Genomic DNA, 15,838 nt, shown 5'->3' with positions numbered 1-15,838 from the left:
AGCATTTATTGCCCATCCTTAATGGCTCTTGAACTGAATGTCTTGCTTGGCCATTTCAGAGGGGTATTTAAGAGTTAACCACATTGCTGTACCTCTAGAGTCACGTGTAGGACAGACTCGGGTAAGGAGTAAGTGGTTGAGATTGAGTCAATTATCGATTATGAAGTTTATTTATTAGTGTCATAAGTAGGCTTACATTAACACTGCAATGAAGTTACTGTGAAAATCCCCTAGTTGCCACACTCTGGTGCCTGTTCATGTACACTGAGGAAGAATTTAGCACCTAACCAGCATTTCTTTCTGACTGTGGGAGGAAACCAGAGCACCCATTGGAAACCCATGCAGACACAGGGAGAATGTACAGATTTCGCACAGACATTAACCCAAGCCGGGAATCGAACCTGGGCCCCTGGCGCTGTGAGGTAGCAGTGCTAACCATTGTGCCACCATGCTGCCCTAATCAACCAACATTGTCTGAAAAAGCTATTAGTAAGCATCAAAGTGTAAATAACACCAAATGCACAAATATTTTAGCAGTAATGTGCATCAGAACTGGGTTCATTTGAGAATAAAACATTCTTGGCTCCCCATACATAGAATCCCTCCCCCATTTGACCCATCGAGTCTACGGTGACTCTCCAACAGAACAGAGCAGTCCCTTAACCCCACGTATTTGCCCCTCCCCTGCCCCCCCCTCTGAGGTTTGCAGCCAGTTCCATATAGGGAGGTCTTGGTGGAGGGATCTCATATGGTATCCATGGTTTCCCCCAGCTGCTATTCAGGGCCCCCACCTTAGGATTGAAAGTAAGAATGGAGAAACTGGATCAGGTTCAGTTTTATTGCCCTGGAAACCAAGCCCCCCCAAATCCAACTGTCAGCTGACGCCCATGCCACCATGTGTAATAATAGTTAATTCAGGGGGTTATTAGAGAGCAACCATTTGGAGCCACACCACACCACTTTGGGGAGAAGGGGTGTTATGTCACTAATTGGGGGGGAAATGGCACCGTGGTTAGCACTGCTGCCTCACAGCGCCAGGGACCCGGGTTCAGTTCCTGGCTTGGGTGATTGTGTGGAGTTTGCATGTTCTCCTGTCTCCCACAGTCCGAAAGACGAGCTGGTTAGGGTGCATTGACCATGCTTTCGTCTCCCTCGATGTACCCAAACAGGCGCCGGAGTGCAGTGACTAGGGGATTTTCACAGTAACTTCATTGCAGTGTTAATGGAAGCCTTACTTGTGACACTAATTGACAAACTGGAAGGCAATCTGAAACATTGGGATGAAATATCCTCTCGTTGCCATGGAAGCTGAAAGGAAAACAGCCATTGGGTGATGCAGCTGACGGGAAGCGAATCCCTGTCCTTTTCCCGAGCTGGTTTTGACGTGTTGTGGGGCTGATTTGTGTCGGCACCTTTTGGCTATAACTCATCCTTCCTCGGTTCCTGAGAGTGACCTGTGAGTGAGTGGACCGCTGGCACACTGATGGCTCTGCCAAGAGGAGTGGCTGTTACAGACTGGCAGAACCAAAGGTCACAGGGCAATGATTTCAATGGCCCATTTTCTGTTGCCACAATACGTCAGGATGATGGATATGGAGCAGTGTGTGCAAGAGGCAGGCCAGGGTTGAAAGGTCACAATCACTCACTTGAATATTACAGGTTCCATGTGTGTTGATTTTATAAATAAAATATGTTTGTTGGTTTAATTTGTGGAGGAAGGTATTTGCTGATGGGATGGTACATGCCAAAGAATTTCCTTCAACAGATTGACTGCACAAACTAGGATATTTTGCAGCCAGTCCATGTCTGAATATAAAACTGAAGCTGTTCCCCTATTAGGGGTTGTGTTAAAGTTGAACAGAATCTTCCATAAGAAGACGCTGGCTGTAATTGGGCATAAAGGGCGGAATTTTCCTGTCCTGCCCACCACGGGAACTGCAGTGGGTATGGGACATGGACCTCAGATGGGGCTTTCCAGCCAAGGGGAGGAAAATCCTGCCCCAAGTGTTTACAAGCATTTTGCAATCTATCAGTGACAATGGAAGCAACCATCAGACTTTTGAATGGACCTACCCTGCATTCAGTTGATCTTTCTCTACACCCTAACTATGACCATAACACTGCATTCTGCACCATCTCTGGCAGCACGGTGGTTAGCACTGCTGCCTCACAGCAGCAGGGACCAGGGTTCAATTCCCAGCTTGGGTCACTGTCTGTGTGGAGTTTGCACATTCTCCCTGTGTCTGCGTGGATTTTCTTTGGCTTCCTCCCACAGTTCAAAGATGTGCTGGTTAGGTGCCTTGGTCATGCTAAATTCTCCCTCAGTGTATCTGAACAGATGCTGGAGTGTGGCAACTAGGGGCATTTTCACGGTAGCTTCATTGCTGTGTTAATGTAAGCCTACTTGTGACACTAATAAATAAACTAAACTTTTCTTTCTCTATGAACAGTATGCTTTGTTTATATGGCATGCGAGAAACAATACTTTTCACTGTATACTAATACATGTGACAAAAGTAAATCCAATCAGGCTGCTGGAACAATGTTTTTAGCATTACCTAATTATGCTGCAGTTTTAAAAAGTCTTTTTGAAGTTTATTGCCTGTAATAGCACTCTGATCTTTTTCCTCTTCCAAAGTGAATACAGTAAAAGTCAGTGTTTTTTGTTTGCGGTTAGCTGTCACATTCCATCGCACAGCTGTCACACTTACTATATCCAGGTCTTTGTTTTATTCAGATTCATCTTCTGTTTATTGAAGTTTATTCATTTATTAGTCACAAGTAAGGCTTGCATTAACACTGCAATGAAGTTACTGTGAAAATCCCCTAGTCGCCGCACTGCAGGGACTGTTTGGGTTACACTGAGGCCACACTGAACCTAACTTTAAAACATACATGACAGTGGCATGTGCAAGAGGGAGTGAAAGAAAGGAAGTGAGGAAAAGAGACCTAGATGGTCTAACTATATCCACCTCTTTCAGATTGTGGGAGGAAACCGGAGCACCCGGAGGAAACCCACGCAGACATGGGGAGAATGTGCGAGTTCCACACAGTGACCCAAGCTGGGCCTCAAACCTGGGTCCTCGGCGCTGTGAGGCAGCAATGCTAACCACCATGTCACTATGTGGACACGTGTTGTCCTGGGTCTTGCGATCAGCAGCAAATTGGAGGGGTTGTCAGGGGTGGGGAATATAGTCTGGGGTCCCCTGGGGTGGGGTCGAGCAGATTCGGGGGTACCCAAGGTGGGGAGCAGGGTCCGGGGGGACCCCAGTAGAGGAGCAGGAATAGGGAGACCCCAAAGGTGGAGCAGGAATGGGGGGTGTCTCCGGAACGCAGGAGCAGGGGTGGGGGTCTCTGGAGTACAGGAGCAGAGTCGGGGGTCTCGGGTGGAGTAGCAGATTCAGGGGTATGGAGGGGGGAGGGGTGGGCGTTGCACAGGGAGGGGGTGCCAGAGGAGCAGGTGTGCATTCATGCTCCTGTTGTTTGGATGAGTGCATTCCTGCGCAGATTCAACAAACCTCCCCGCAACCCCGGCAACCCCGGCAACGGTCTAAATTAAAAACAAGTGGCGGTTTTGGCCGATCGGCTCATATTCCCAACTGCAGCTTCCACTGGAGCCCATTCCCGTGTGGTACAGCTTCTGTATGTGTGGCTTCCCCAGCAGTTGTGGTGTTGTAGTTTTCCCCAATACTGTCAAACCTCTCAGTATTTATTTGATTTGGTTTATTATTGTCACATGTATTAGTGTAGAGTGAAAAGTATTGTTTCTTGTGCGCTATACAGATAAAACACACCATTCATAGAATACATAGAAGAGACGGAAAGGAGAGGGTACAGAATTTACTATGACAGTCATAGCTAGGGTGTAGAGTAAGTCCATTCAAAAGTCTGACAGCAGCAGGGAAGAAGCTGTTCTTGAGTCAGTTGGTACGTGACCTCAGACTTTTGTATCCTTTTCCTGACGGAAGAAGGTAGAAGAGAGAATATCCGCGGTTCTTAATTATGCTGGCTGCTTTTTCAAGACAGCAGGAAATGTAGACAGAGTCAATGGATGGGAGGCTGGTTTGTGTGATGGATTGAGTACATTCATGACCTTTTGTAGTTCCTTGTGGTCTTGGGCAGAGCAGGAGCCCAGACCAAGCTGTGATACAACCAGAAAGAATGCTTTCTACAGTGCATCTGTAAAAGCTCGTGAGAGTTGCAGTGGACATGCTGAATTTCCTTAGCCTCCTGAGAAAGTAGAGGTGTTGATAGGTTTTCTTAACTATAGGGTAGGCACGGGGGGACCAGGATAGATTTTTGTGATCTGGACATCTAGAAAATTGAAGCTGTCAGCCATTTTCACTTCATCACTGATGTAGGGAGAGATTATTGTTGCCGCACCAGTTCACCAGATTCTCTATCTCATTCCTGTACTCTCTCTCATCATTGTTTGAGATCCAACCCCCTACGTGGTGTGTCAGCAGACTTGAAAATGGAGTTGGAGGGGAATTTGGCCGCACAGGTGTACAAGGAGTAGAGTAGGGGTCTGAGAACACAACCTTGTGGGGCACCGGTCACTGAGGGTGGAGCTGAGCCCCAGGTCATGGAGTTTGGAGATGAGTTTGTTGGTGAAATGGATAATTTATGCTACCAGGACCACAAGATGTGGGCCAGTGTCACAGGTCAAGTGTGAAATGAGGAAGTTAGGGATCCCACAATTCTCCTGAGATAAAAAGGAGAAGGTGAAGCTGAAATAAACGCAGGAAGTGTTGGGAATGCGCAGCAAGCCCAGTGACATTGACATCATAAAGAGATTCCGTTACTGACCCTTCGCCAGGACGAGAGAGGGGGAGATGGGAATCCACCCCCCTCCTTTTTATGAATTAAAGTGGAGTAAGTAATTCCACAGTGCCACACATGTGGAGTCCAATGTCCATTCTCTCTCACTGTTGGTCACTCACTATTTGGGTAACTCAGTATCCAGAGCAGGGTTCCCAAGTGTTTGGAAGTTCGGAACTCTAACGACCTCCCAGGAGCATCAAGGAACCCCAAACATTCTCATCTTCTCAACGTCCCTTTTTGTTTGCTACTACATCAGTGTGAACACAGAAATTAAATGGAATCAAGTCTTTTTGAACTGTATCTATGTATATATTAAGAATTACGAAGAGGCACAAAGTCACAAATGCAGCTAACCCACAGGTATAATGAGGAAGGGAAACATCTCATAGGATCCTACAGCACAGAAGGAGACCATCTGGCCCATTGAGTCTGCACTGACCACAATCCCACCCAGGCTCTATCCCATAATCCCACTCATTTACCCTGGCTAGTCCCCCTGACCCTAAAGGGGTAATTTAGCGTGGCCAATGCACCTAATCCACACATCTTTGGAAGGTGGGAGGAAACCAGGGCACCCAGAACAAACCCACGCAGACACGGGGGGAATGTGCAAACTTCACAGGGACAGAGACCCAAGCTGGGAATGGAACGCGGGTCCCTGGTGCTGTGGGGCAGCAGTGTTCTATATTGCAGGGACTTAGAGTGCAAGAGTAAGGAATCTCACTGTAATTGTACAGGAAATTACACCAGGAAGACTTGGTCTCCTTGTCTAAAGGAGACTATACAGCAAAGGCTCACAAGATTGGTCCCTGATGTGATTGAGTAGAACAGATCTATACTGCCTTGGGTTTAGATAAATGAGAGGCAATCTCATTGTAATTTGTGATTTGGAAGAGTAAGAGGTAAATTGATTAAAATCTATAAGATCCTGAGGGGTGTTGACAGGGTGGATGTGGCGAGGATGTTTCTTCTTGTGGGAGAATTGAGAATGAGGGTTCACTGTTTAAAAATAAAGGATTGCTCATTTAAGGCAGAGATGAGGAGACATTGGTTTTCTCTCTGGGTGTGGTGAATCTCTGGAACTCTTCTTCAAAAGGCAGTGGAAGCAGAGTCTGTGAATATTTTTAAGGCACAGCGAGATAGATTCTTGATCAACAAGGGGGTGAAAGGTTCATAGAATCCTAGATTCCTCCAATGCAGAGGCCATTCAGCCCAGGTTGGTGGGGATAGCCGGGAATGTGGTGTTAAGGTTACAGTCAGGTCAGCTATGATTTTATTGTATTGGGTGGCACTGTGATTAACACAACTGCCTCACAGCATCAGGGACCCGAGTTCAATTCCCGACTTAAGTCACTGTGCAGAGTTTGCACGTTCTCTCCTTGTCCGAGTAGTTTTCCTCCGGGTGCTCTGGTTTCCTCCCACAGTCGGAAAGACGTGCTGGTCGGATGCATTGGCCGCGCTAAATTCTCCCTCAGCGTACCCGAACAGGCGCCGGAGTGTGGCGACAGGGGGATTTTCACAGTAACTTCATTGCAGTGTTAATGTAAGCCTACTTGTGACACTAATAAATAAACTTAAAACTATTGAATGGGGGAGCAGGGCTGATGGGCCAAGTGGCCTATTCTTCTGATCTTGTGACATGTCCTTAAGTAATGCCTCTGAACACCCAGAAACATCAGTGAGCCTGAAACTAGCAGTGTGGTCATTTACGTTACAGATCATTAGTCAAAAATTCAGCCAGTGTCTAAAAGCTCCAAGGTGGCACCCTGTGATGTTTCCTGCTTTAATGCTGCTCTATAACAATACATTGCTAGCAGTTTCTTCATTAGCCGGAATATGTCAAGTACTGCTTGCTGATACTGGGCGATGGCCTCTTTTCTTTTAAAACTCACCGATGACCACATGTAACAACTCCTGACTTGCTCATTGCCCACACACTCGGAGAAGGGGCTGTGCCACTTTGCTTGCAGTCTGCCCGGTGAAGTATAAACAACCTGTGTGTGCAAGACTCTCTTGCATTTCATGACTAATACTCTTTAAAACAACTGCCAGAACCTGGAGCTGCCGCCTTGCGGCAGGGTCACCGAGTATAACCGAATGCAAACCCGATCAAGTTTCACCTTGCATAGTTGCTCTCTGTCAGGATAACTTATAAACTGTAACATGAACGAGGTTAGAAAGTTCACTGATGGCAGCGCCGGTGTAAAATATACAGCGCTGCCTGCTGTCTCACACATGGTGATTCTGGCTGGCAGACACACAGACAGAGAGAGCCTGGAGACAGTCACACAAAGAAAACAGCAAATTGTTCGAAAGTATAAAGATTAACAAGCTCATTCTGTTCAGACAAAAGAAGAGTTTGAAGGTTCTGTGACCAACAGTCAGACGTTCTATTAATCTGCAGCATATTTGCAGTCGCAGAATGTAAAGAAATCATCACCATTGCAAGGTGCCCCACTGTCGCTGAGACAGAGCGAGCTTTGTGTTCAGGGAAGAATTGAAACTAAGGTCACTGATTCCTTTTGAGCCTCACAGGATGTGCGAGCTGAGCCTCACTGTCAGAGTTTTGTTTGGGGCTCCCCTCCCTGCCTGGCCCCCTCACTACCACCACCACCCACACCCCTCCCCGCCCACCCCTCCCAATCCTCACCTACACATTATTTTACTCTAACATTGAGCACTATAGAGGAAAGTGAATTGCTTTATGTTCCTTGAACCTCCCCCACCCCCTTCCCCGCTCACCTTTAACCGCCCCCCCCACCAATCCCCTGAATCTCCCCTCCCCCACCACTCCCTTCAATTCCCACTTCCCTATTCACTCAATCTCCCCTCCCCCACCACTCCCTCAATCCCCCCTCCCTGACTCACCTCAACCCCTCTCCTCCACCACTCCCTACAATCCCTACTCCCCCACCACTCTCCTCAACTTCCACTCCCCTCAATCCCCCTCCCCCACCACTCCCTCAGCCTCAACCCCCTCTCCCCCACCACTCCCCTCCAATCCCCCCCTCCCTGATTCACCTCAACCTCTCTCCCCATCACTCCCCTCAATCCACACTCCTCCACCACTCCCCTCAATCCCCCCCTCCCCTAGCCCTCTCAACCCCCACTCCCCCACCACTATCCTCAACTTCCACTCCCCTCAATCCCCCTCCCCCTCCTCCACCACTCCCCTCTGCTACCCTCAAATGGGTCAAGAAACCGTCGTTTACGTGAGTGAGCTGTGGGGAGGGGGCTGGGGGGGGCTTGCCGAAAGGAAGTGAGGCTGAATCTAGTTCCTGACCACACAGCAACAGTGAGACACGTTTGATTTCTTTTTTAAACATGCTGAGGAAAAGCGTTGTTTCTTCACTAAAAAGGAACAGATGTTGGGCTTTCAGAGCGTTCCATCTGGACCCGGACACACTCAGGATTATAGTTTCTGAATAAACTTGATATCCTTCTGATTTTTCTTTCAGCAATGAAGTCACAAGGGCTGACTTAAAGAAGCTGCCAGTATTGCCGACACAAGCTTTGAAGGAACATCCATCGCTTGCTTACTGGTAAGCCACAGAGCCTTGCTTTTACACCACTATCACTTTGCAGTTTATACTCCACAATGTTCACATTCAGTCTTTTGAATCCTTAGCTAAGATTAGCTGACCAAGACAAGCATTAAATTGTAAATTTACATTCATTTCCCTTTATAAATGATTACAGTCGAAGTAAGTTTTCAATTTGAGCTGTTATGGTAAATACTAGAATACAAGAGCGAGGATGTACTGCTGAGGCTGGTCAGACCCCATTTGGAATATTGTGAGCAGTTTTGGGCCTCATACCTAAGGTAGGATGTGCTGGCCTTGGAGGGGGTCCAGTTACTAGAATGGTTCTAGGAATGGAGAGTTTGGTCATATGAGGAACAGTTGAGGAGTCTGGGCCGATACTCGATGAAGTTTAGAAGGATGAGGGGGCAATCTAATTGAAACTTACAGCATACTGAGGCCTGGATAGAATGGAAGTGGAGAGAATGTTTATATCTAGTGGGGGAGACTAGAACTCAAGGCACAACCTCAAAGTGAAGGGACGCTCCTTTAAAACTTGAGATGAGGAGGAATTTCTTCAGCCAGAGAGTGGTGAATCAGTGGAACTCTTTGCCACAGAGGGCTGTGGAGGCCACGTCATTGAGTGTCTTTAAGATAGAGATAGATAGGTTCTTGATCACTAAGGGGGATCAAGGATTATGGGGAGAAGGCAGGAGAATGGGGATGAGAAAAGAAATCAGCTATGATTGAATGGCAGAACAGTCTCGATGGGCCAAATGGCCTAATTCTGATCCTATAATCTTATGGTCTTATGAAGTGAGGCTGACTCTATTTGTTTGTTCGTTGATGTCATCTTTTTTCTGGAGATTGGCTGCTGTGGATCTCCGCCCCTGCCTGTCCTGTGCTGTCTTTATATCTTCCACATGGCCAACAACACCCAGTCCATCATTATCCATCAACCATTTCCTCCTCTGCTTCCCTCCATACCTTCCATACCTGTCTCTGTCCACTATCTACTCCAATGATGTGACCAAAACATTGTATCTATCTCTCTTTGATGTCATGCGCTCATTTCCTCTTCTCCAGACATTTCCAATACCTCCTCATTAATCTTGCTGTTTGTAGATGTGTAACATCCTCCTGTACATCCACATCTCAAACACTCATCAATGACCTCTTACTTTGTTCTCCATGTCTGTGAGGAATATAGGTGATAGAATTTAACACCTCGCCGTTCTTTCCAGTTTTGTTTCTTTGATGTTGACAATCCCTTCATTCTTGTTCTCTCCCAGTTCCCAATATCTGAAAATCTCTCATTATAGCTCCCATTTCCTCCCACAGTTCAAAGATGTGTGTGAATCAGATGGATTAGCCAAGGTAACTGTTTGGGGTTACAGGGATAGGACGGGGGAAAAGGCCTGGGTAAGATACTCTGTCGGAGAGTAGGTGCAGACTCGATGGGCCAAATGGACGACTTCTTCTGCAGTCTAGGCATTCTATGAAACTTGCTTTCAGTTTCTACCTCTGCCAGTTGATAGTTAAAGATGTTGAAGCTAACAACAGACTATCGGTTTGCATGGACCCTTATTGCTCTCGAGCCTGGGTCAAGTCTCTGAGTGTAATGTAATAAAGGAGCCTGCATTCTGGAATGGACCAGAACTTGAGTGAGGGCCAACCATTTGGGCGAGGATGCAGCAAGCAGTTCTAGTTGAATTTCGGATGAACACTAAAGGATTGTTAAACTGCATTTTGCAGTAAACAGGCAGCGAGACTGAGAAGTGAAACAGTGGTGATAATTGACACCCCTGCAGGGTGAGCAAGGGAGAAATGGAGTTAATCCTTGTTCTTAGTTACCTGGCAGACCATTGGCTGGGACTTTCCATGCCCCCCCATCCCACCCGGGGGGTTTTCCAGTGGCAGAAGTGGGTCGCCATTGGCTGACAGATTCCCTGGCTATGAACAACGCAAATGGCCGTTGTCTTTGGTGACACCAGAAGATCCCATCAACAGCCAAGAGCAAGCTGCCTGTATCACCGGTAAACCTCCCTGCGGGGGGACTGGAAAATCCTGAACAATGGATCTCAGGATCAGAATCATCGCGGTTGGGTCGTGGCTGACAAGGGCTCTGACAAAGGATCATCTAGACTTGAAACATTGGCTCTGTTCTCTCTCCAAGATGCTGTCAGACCTGCGGAGATTTTCCAGCATTTTTCTGCTTTGGGATTACAACGGGGGAGTTTGAGGAAACGGGGTTAGTACAATGATCAGAAAAGCAGATCTTTCTCTTTGCAACACAGTCCAAATATCTGCTGTTTGACAGTGAATGGCTTCCAGTTCCCTGTTGAGAGCTTCAAGATGAAATGGGTTTGTGTAATCTCAAATCCTTTTCCCAATGGAGGAAGCTCTCTTCATTCTGCACATTTGCCACTAATTGAGCAATTCCTGACATCAAGGTCACAAACATGAGGCAGCTTATGTACCGGAATTCCCTATAGTGCAGCATCTAGTGTTCTGCTGGGGTCAGGGGAGGCTCCATTCTCAGTATCCTGTAATGCAAGTTGTGTTTTACACCAGACCCACTCCAGATGTGAGCAGATGTAAAGCCATTGCCTCAGACAAACCTGAAGACTTGCCCTCTTTCCCAATCCTGTCATTCATCACATTACAGGAACATCCGCAATTTAACTCAATCCTGATTGAATAAATTGCTTCCCAATGCAGTTTAAAAGCAATAAATATTACCAGGAGTTCCTGACCACATCCAATCACTATCACCACTTTACTTTGTGATCATTTCTCTGTCATTTTAATTGCTTCTTAGTTCCTCTGCTGCGAGGCTCTGACACTTTAACTCTCTCTGGAGTGTAATTCCACAAACCCCAGCAGCTTTTACATAAAATTACATTGAACAAGCAGCACAGAAACAGGCCAGCCAGCCCAGGCTGGCATTGATGCTTCACTCAAGTCTCCTCCCATCTTCCATGGGCAGAACCCTCTATCCCTTTCTTCCCCCTGTGTTTGCCAACTTCCCTCTTGAATGCAGCAATACTATTCACCTCCACCATTCCCTGTGGGAGTGAGTTCAACATTCTCCCCATTCTCTGGAAATCTCTCCCACCGTTCCTCTCGGAGACAGTGGAGAGAAAGGTGTTTGTGGGGAGTCGCCTGTAGAAAAAAATTACTATTGAACCCTAATTCACTTCTTTACCAAATATGCAGAATTAAATTACTTGAAATGCTTCAAAGCGTCACACAGAAGTGGCCCATATCGCCACCTGACTCTGGCTAGACAAGGAAACATTGCTACAATAATCCTTCCATCCTTTTCCTTCAATAGAAATCTTTACAATGTTCGATTGGATCATTCTTTTTGCGACAGTGAAACAAGTGCTTTCAGTGCTCTGTCTTCTATTCATCGGGGCGGCACAGTGGTTAGCACAGCTACCTGACAGCACTAAGGACCTAAGTTCAATTCAGGCTTTGGGTGACTTGGGTGGGATGCTCTTTTGGAGAGTTGATAGTCTTGATTGGCCAAATGGCCTCCTTCTGCACTGCAGAGATTCTATCACCTTGCAGAATGCACAACGAGTGCAACTAAACTATTGGAACAGTTAACCAACAACCATCATATTTCTCTCTCTTCCTCAGCCTGTCATTGACAGGTTGAAGCAGGCAATACAGTCACCCTGCATCCACAATCTATAATTTCCACCACATTCAGGGATGGATTCTTGTACCAATTTAAGAGAGGGGCTAATAGGCTCCACGCAAGTTCAGGGGTGGTTTCTGGGACCCCCCCTGCTCAGCAGTGAATTCACTATTCTGTCCTAGGCGACTGGGGGGATGGAGAAGTGTTCTCAGGAGGTGGGGGGGGTGCGATCTTGAGGGTTGCTGATGTGGTGCGCAGGCAAAGCTGCAGAGACAGTCAGGCAGAGCGCCTTGTACAGGGACTGTGTTAGAGTCAGAGGAATAGAAAAGTATAGAGAGAAAAGAGTTAGTAACACCAAATATATTCCTGAGCTGTTTTATGTTAAATTTAACTTCAAGAAGGCAACAAAAAACTGGAGGTAAACCAGTACAAATGATAACAGCAGGTGCAGCAGTGCTGCCTGTGCATTGGCAGCTGTTAGACTCTCTGACTCTTATCCAATTGTGGGAGGATATTTAAGGTATTTCCAGCCTCTCACTGCTCGTGACTCCCTAAAGAGTAACATCACTCCTGACTCTGCTGTAAAGAGACTTTTGTGCCTTGGGTCACAGATCTCTTACTTGAGAGTGAAACCATTCGCAAACAATAAAAACCAAAACACAGGAGCTCTCTGGAACTTTCTTCTTGTTTTATTTTCTTCAGAGCCGCCCAAGATTTTGTTTTTCATTAGTGTCTGAAGCAACAGACATGAATAAACATTGAACCTTTTCTGTTTCAATTGTAATCTTACTCCTGGAAAAGTAAGTTGTATTTTTCGTAATCAAGATCACTACAGTTATGGAATGCACGATGGCACAATGGTTAGCACTGCTGCTTCACGGCACCTGGGACCCAGGTTCGATTCCAGCTTGGGTCACTGTCTGTGTGGCGTCTGCATGTTCTCCCCATGTCTAAGTGGGTTTCCTCTGGGCTCTCCAGTTTCCTCCCACAATCCAAAACGTATGCTGGTTAGGTGCATTGGCCGTGCTAAATTCTCCCTCAGTGTACCCGAACAGGCGCCGGAGTGTGCCGACTTGGGGATTTTCACAGTAACTTCATTGTGGTGTTAAGGTAAGCCTACTTGTGACATTAATAAATAAACTTTACATTAATCCTGTGTTTGTGCGAAGGTGGTAGCATTGAAACAGAGTTGGTCGATGGATAGAAAACAAGGAGTTTGGATGAAAGGTTATTTCTCTCTCTGTGGTAGAATTGGAAATAATCTGCACAGAAATCAGGACCAGTTTCCAGAATATCTTTGGGCATAATCTCAAAATCTGTCTTTTAAACATTCACATGATGTGGGTGTCACTGGCTGGGCCAGCATTTATTGACTATCCCTAATTGCCCTTGAATCAAGAGGCTTAGTAGGTCAAGGGCATTTAGGAGCCAACCACATTGCTGTGGCTCTGGAGTCACATGTAGGCCAGACTGGGTAAGGACGGCAGATTTCCTTCCCTAAAGGACATTAATGAACCAGCTGGATTTTTACATTTTTGAATTCAAACATGACCACCTGCTGTGGTGGGATTCGAACCCAAGTCCCCATGACTCTGCAGGTGTGTCGGTCCACCTTGTTGTCTAACGAGGGGCATGCACACAGTGGGTCATGCGTGGGCTGCTCTTGGATGTTTCGAGAGTGGCCTAGTACTTCGCATCATTGTGTATGCTTAAAACTGGACCAGCAGATGGGCACCACAACAGCTCGGTGACTAGCACTGCTAGCTGTGCAGATACATGGATTTGGGCCAGCGTCTGTGGGAGTTTGCGCATTCTCCCTGTGGTTGTGTGGGTTTCCTCCGAGCGCTCCGGTTTCCTCCTACACCCCAAAGATGTGCTCTTAAGCTGATTGGAGGTAATAAATTGTCCCTAAATTATTCTCCCCTGAGTCTGGTTTCCAATGGGGGTACCACATGCATACACACGGGTCAAGGTAGGTGTAGGAAAATGCTTTGTTAAGATGGCGGCGCGGGCTTGTTGGGCCAAAGGGCCTGTTTCCCGTGTTGTGTTCTTTGTTCATTGTTCTTTGACCTTGGGTCGTTGGATTACTAGTTCAGTGACAATACCACTATGCCATCATCTCCCTTCATAGGTGGCATCCCCAAGCATCAGCTGCCTTTGTCCTTCTAGGTGATAGAGGTCACCTAGGAGGTGAGTTTAGAATGCGCTGATCAATGGAGTCTTGGCGAGTTTCTGGTGCATTTGTAGATGATACACATTGCTGCTACTGTGTATAGGGAGGGAGTGAATGTTGATATTGGATGGGGTGCCAATCAAGCGAGCTGCTTTGCCCTGGATGGTGTCGAGCTTCTTGAGTGTTGTTGGAGCTACACTTATCCAGGGAAGTGGGGAGTATTCCATCACACTCCTAACTTGTGCTTAGTGGATGGTGGACAGGCTCTGGGGAGTCTGGCAGTAGGTTGCTGGAGAACTCCTGGCCTCTGATCTACTTTTATAGCCACAGTATTCATAGAAAATTGGTGTAGGCCATTCAGCTTCTCAAACCTGCTCCGCCATTCATTTGGATCATGACTGATCATCCAATTCAATATCCTGAACACGCCATCCCGCCCCCCCGTACTCCTTGATCCCTTTAACATGGCAGTTTGGTAAATAGTGTGGAGAACTGTGAAAACATTAGAAAAATTGATTGGTTAGTGAATGGGCAGGTAGGCTGCAGATATGCAGAGAGACTTCAACACAAAATCCTGAATGAAACTGAGAATGGCCGATAAACCTTTGTTTTATTGAACGGAAGAAGAATAAAGCAGTAATAGTGAATTTAGACAAAATATTATTTCGTCCACACTTGACACCTTTCTTGAGTTACGGTGCTCCTTATGGAAAGGTTATTGAAGGCACGGAGCAAACAGAGTGTTGATTCATCAAAGTGGCATCACAGATAGGGAGCAGAATATTGTAGAACTTATCTGGGTAACCAGTGGAGCATGGAAACGTCGAAGGAGGTTTCACAGAGTTTTGATGGAGCGAACGGGAAGGACTATTCCTCCTTGTTGAAGGTTCATTGGTGGTTCATCAATTGAACATGGGAGAGGAAGGGAAAGAGAGAGAGAGACACCAGACCCTGGAGTTGTCTGGAGTGCAGACCATTTTGTAACAGGACCCTTGGAGGCAGAGACCATTCAATTCTTTTCAGAAACATGTAAGAGAATATTTGAAGCTATAAAAAATACAAGGCTGTGTGAGAGAGCAGGATAGTCAGATTATTTTTTGATCATTCTCGCAATGGGCCAGCAGATGGGCAATGGGCAGAAAGATCTTCCTTTAGAGATAAAAGCTTTGGAGGTCCTCCAGCTCGGTTAAGCTCAGCCTCTTTCTTTTCCTGCCTTTGTCCATTGCATCTATCTGTTCCTCCTTTTCTTCCCTGCTTTTACATCCTTCCTCATTTTGTTAGTTGCTCTATTCCTCCCTCTGTCTCTAATTTCACTCTGTAACAATCTCATTACCCAATTTTCCCCCAGCAACCCTCCCACTACCTGTTCGAGGTTGTAGATTTCTAACTGCCACAACACATTCCAATAAATTCTATAACATTTGACCGTGCTGTACTTTTAGATGGGCAATTAATTACAGTTATACCGAGCGTTAGTGAGAACTATGCGCAGTTTTGGTCTCCTTAGCTGAGGAAGAACTGAGTTGCCCGAGAGAGAGAGTGCAACAAATGTTCACCAGACTGGTTCCTGGGATGCGAGGATGAGAAGTGATTGGGGTGGACTAGCCTGTATTCCCTGGAGTTGAGAAGAATGAGAGGTGATCTCATTGAAACATGTACAATTTGTAAAAA

The 15,838-nt window shown here is 46.5% G+C and overlaps 1 protein-coding gene across 7 annotated transcripts in view; it reads left to right on the top strand.

The window, feature by feature from the left end:
• The window catches only part of frmd4a (FERM domain containing 4A), a 613,918-nt gene that overhangs the window by 501,483 nt on the left and 96,597 nt on the right, over positions 1-15,838 (top strand). For all 7 annotated transcript variants that reach the window (XM_080207761.1, XM_080207763.1, XM_080207759.1 and 4 more), the window contains exon 8: positions 8,283-8,366. In XM_080207761.1, the coding sequence (XP_080063887.1) occupies positions 8,283-8,366 (84 nt within the window). The remainder of the gene's footprint in view (positions 1-8,282; positions 8,367-15,838) is intronic.

The sequence above is a fragment of the Carcharhinus amblyrhynchos genome, chromosome 19, assembly GCF_965287045.1.
Source record: "Carcharhinus amblyrhynchos chromosome 19, sCarAmb.v2.hapA, whole genome shotgun sequence".
Classification (NCBI taxonomy): domain Eukaryota; kingdom Metazoa; phylum Chordata; class Chondrichthyes; order Carcharhiniformes; family Carcharhinidae; genus Carcharhinus; species Carcharhinus amblyrhynchos.
The sequence above is the reverse complement of the archived record's forward strand: the minus strand, read 5'-3'. Positions and strand labels throughout refer to the sequence as shown.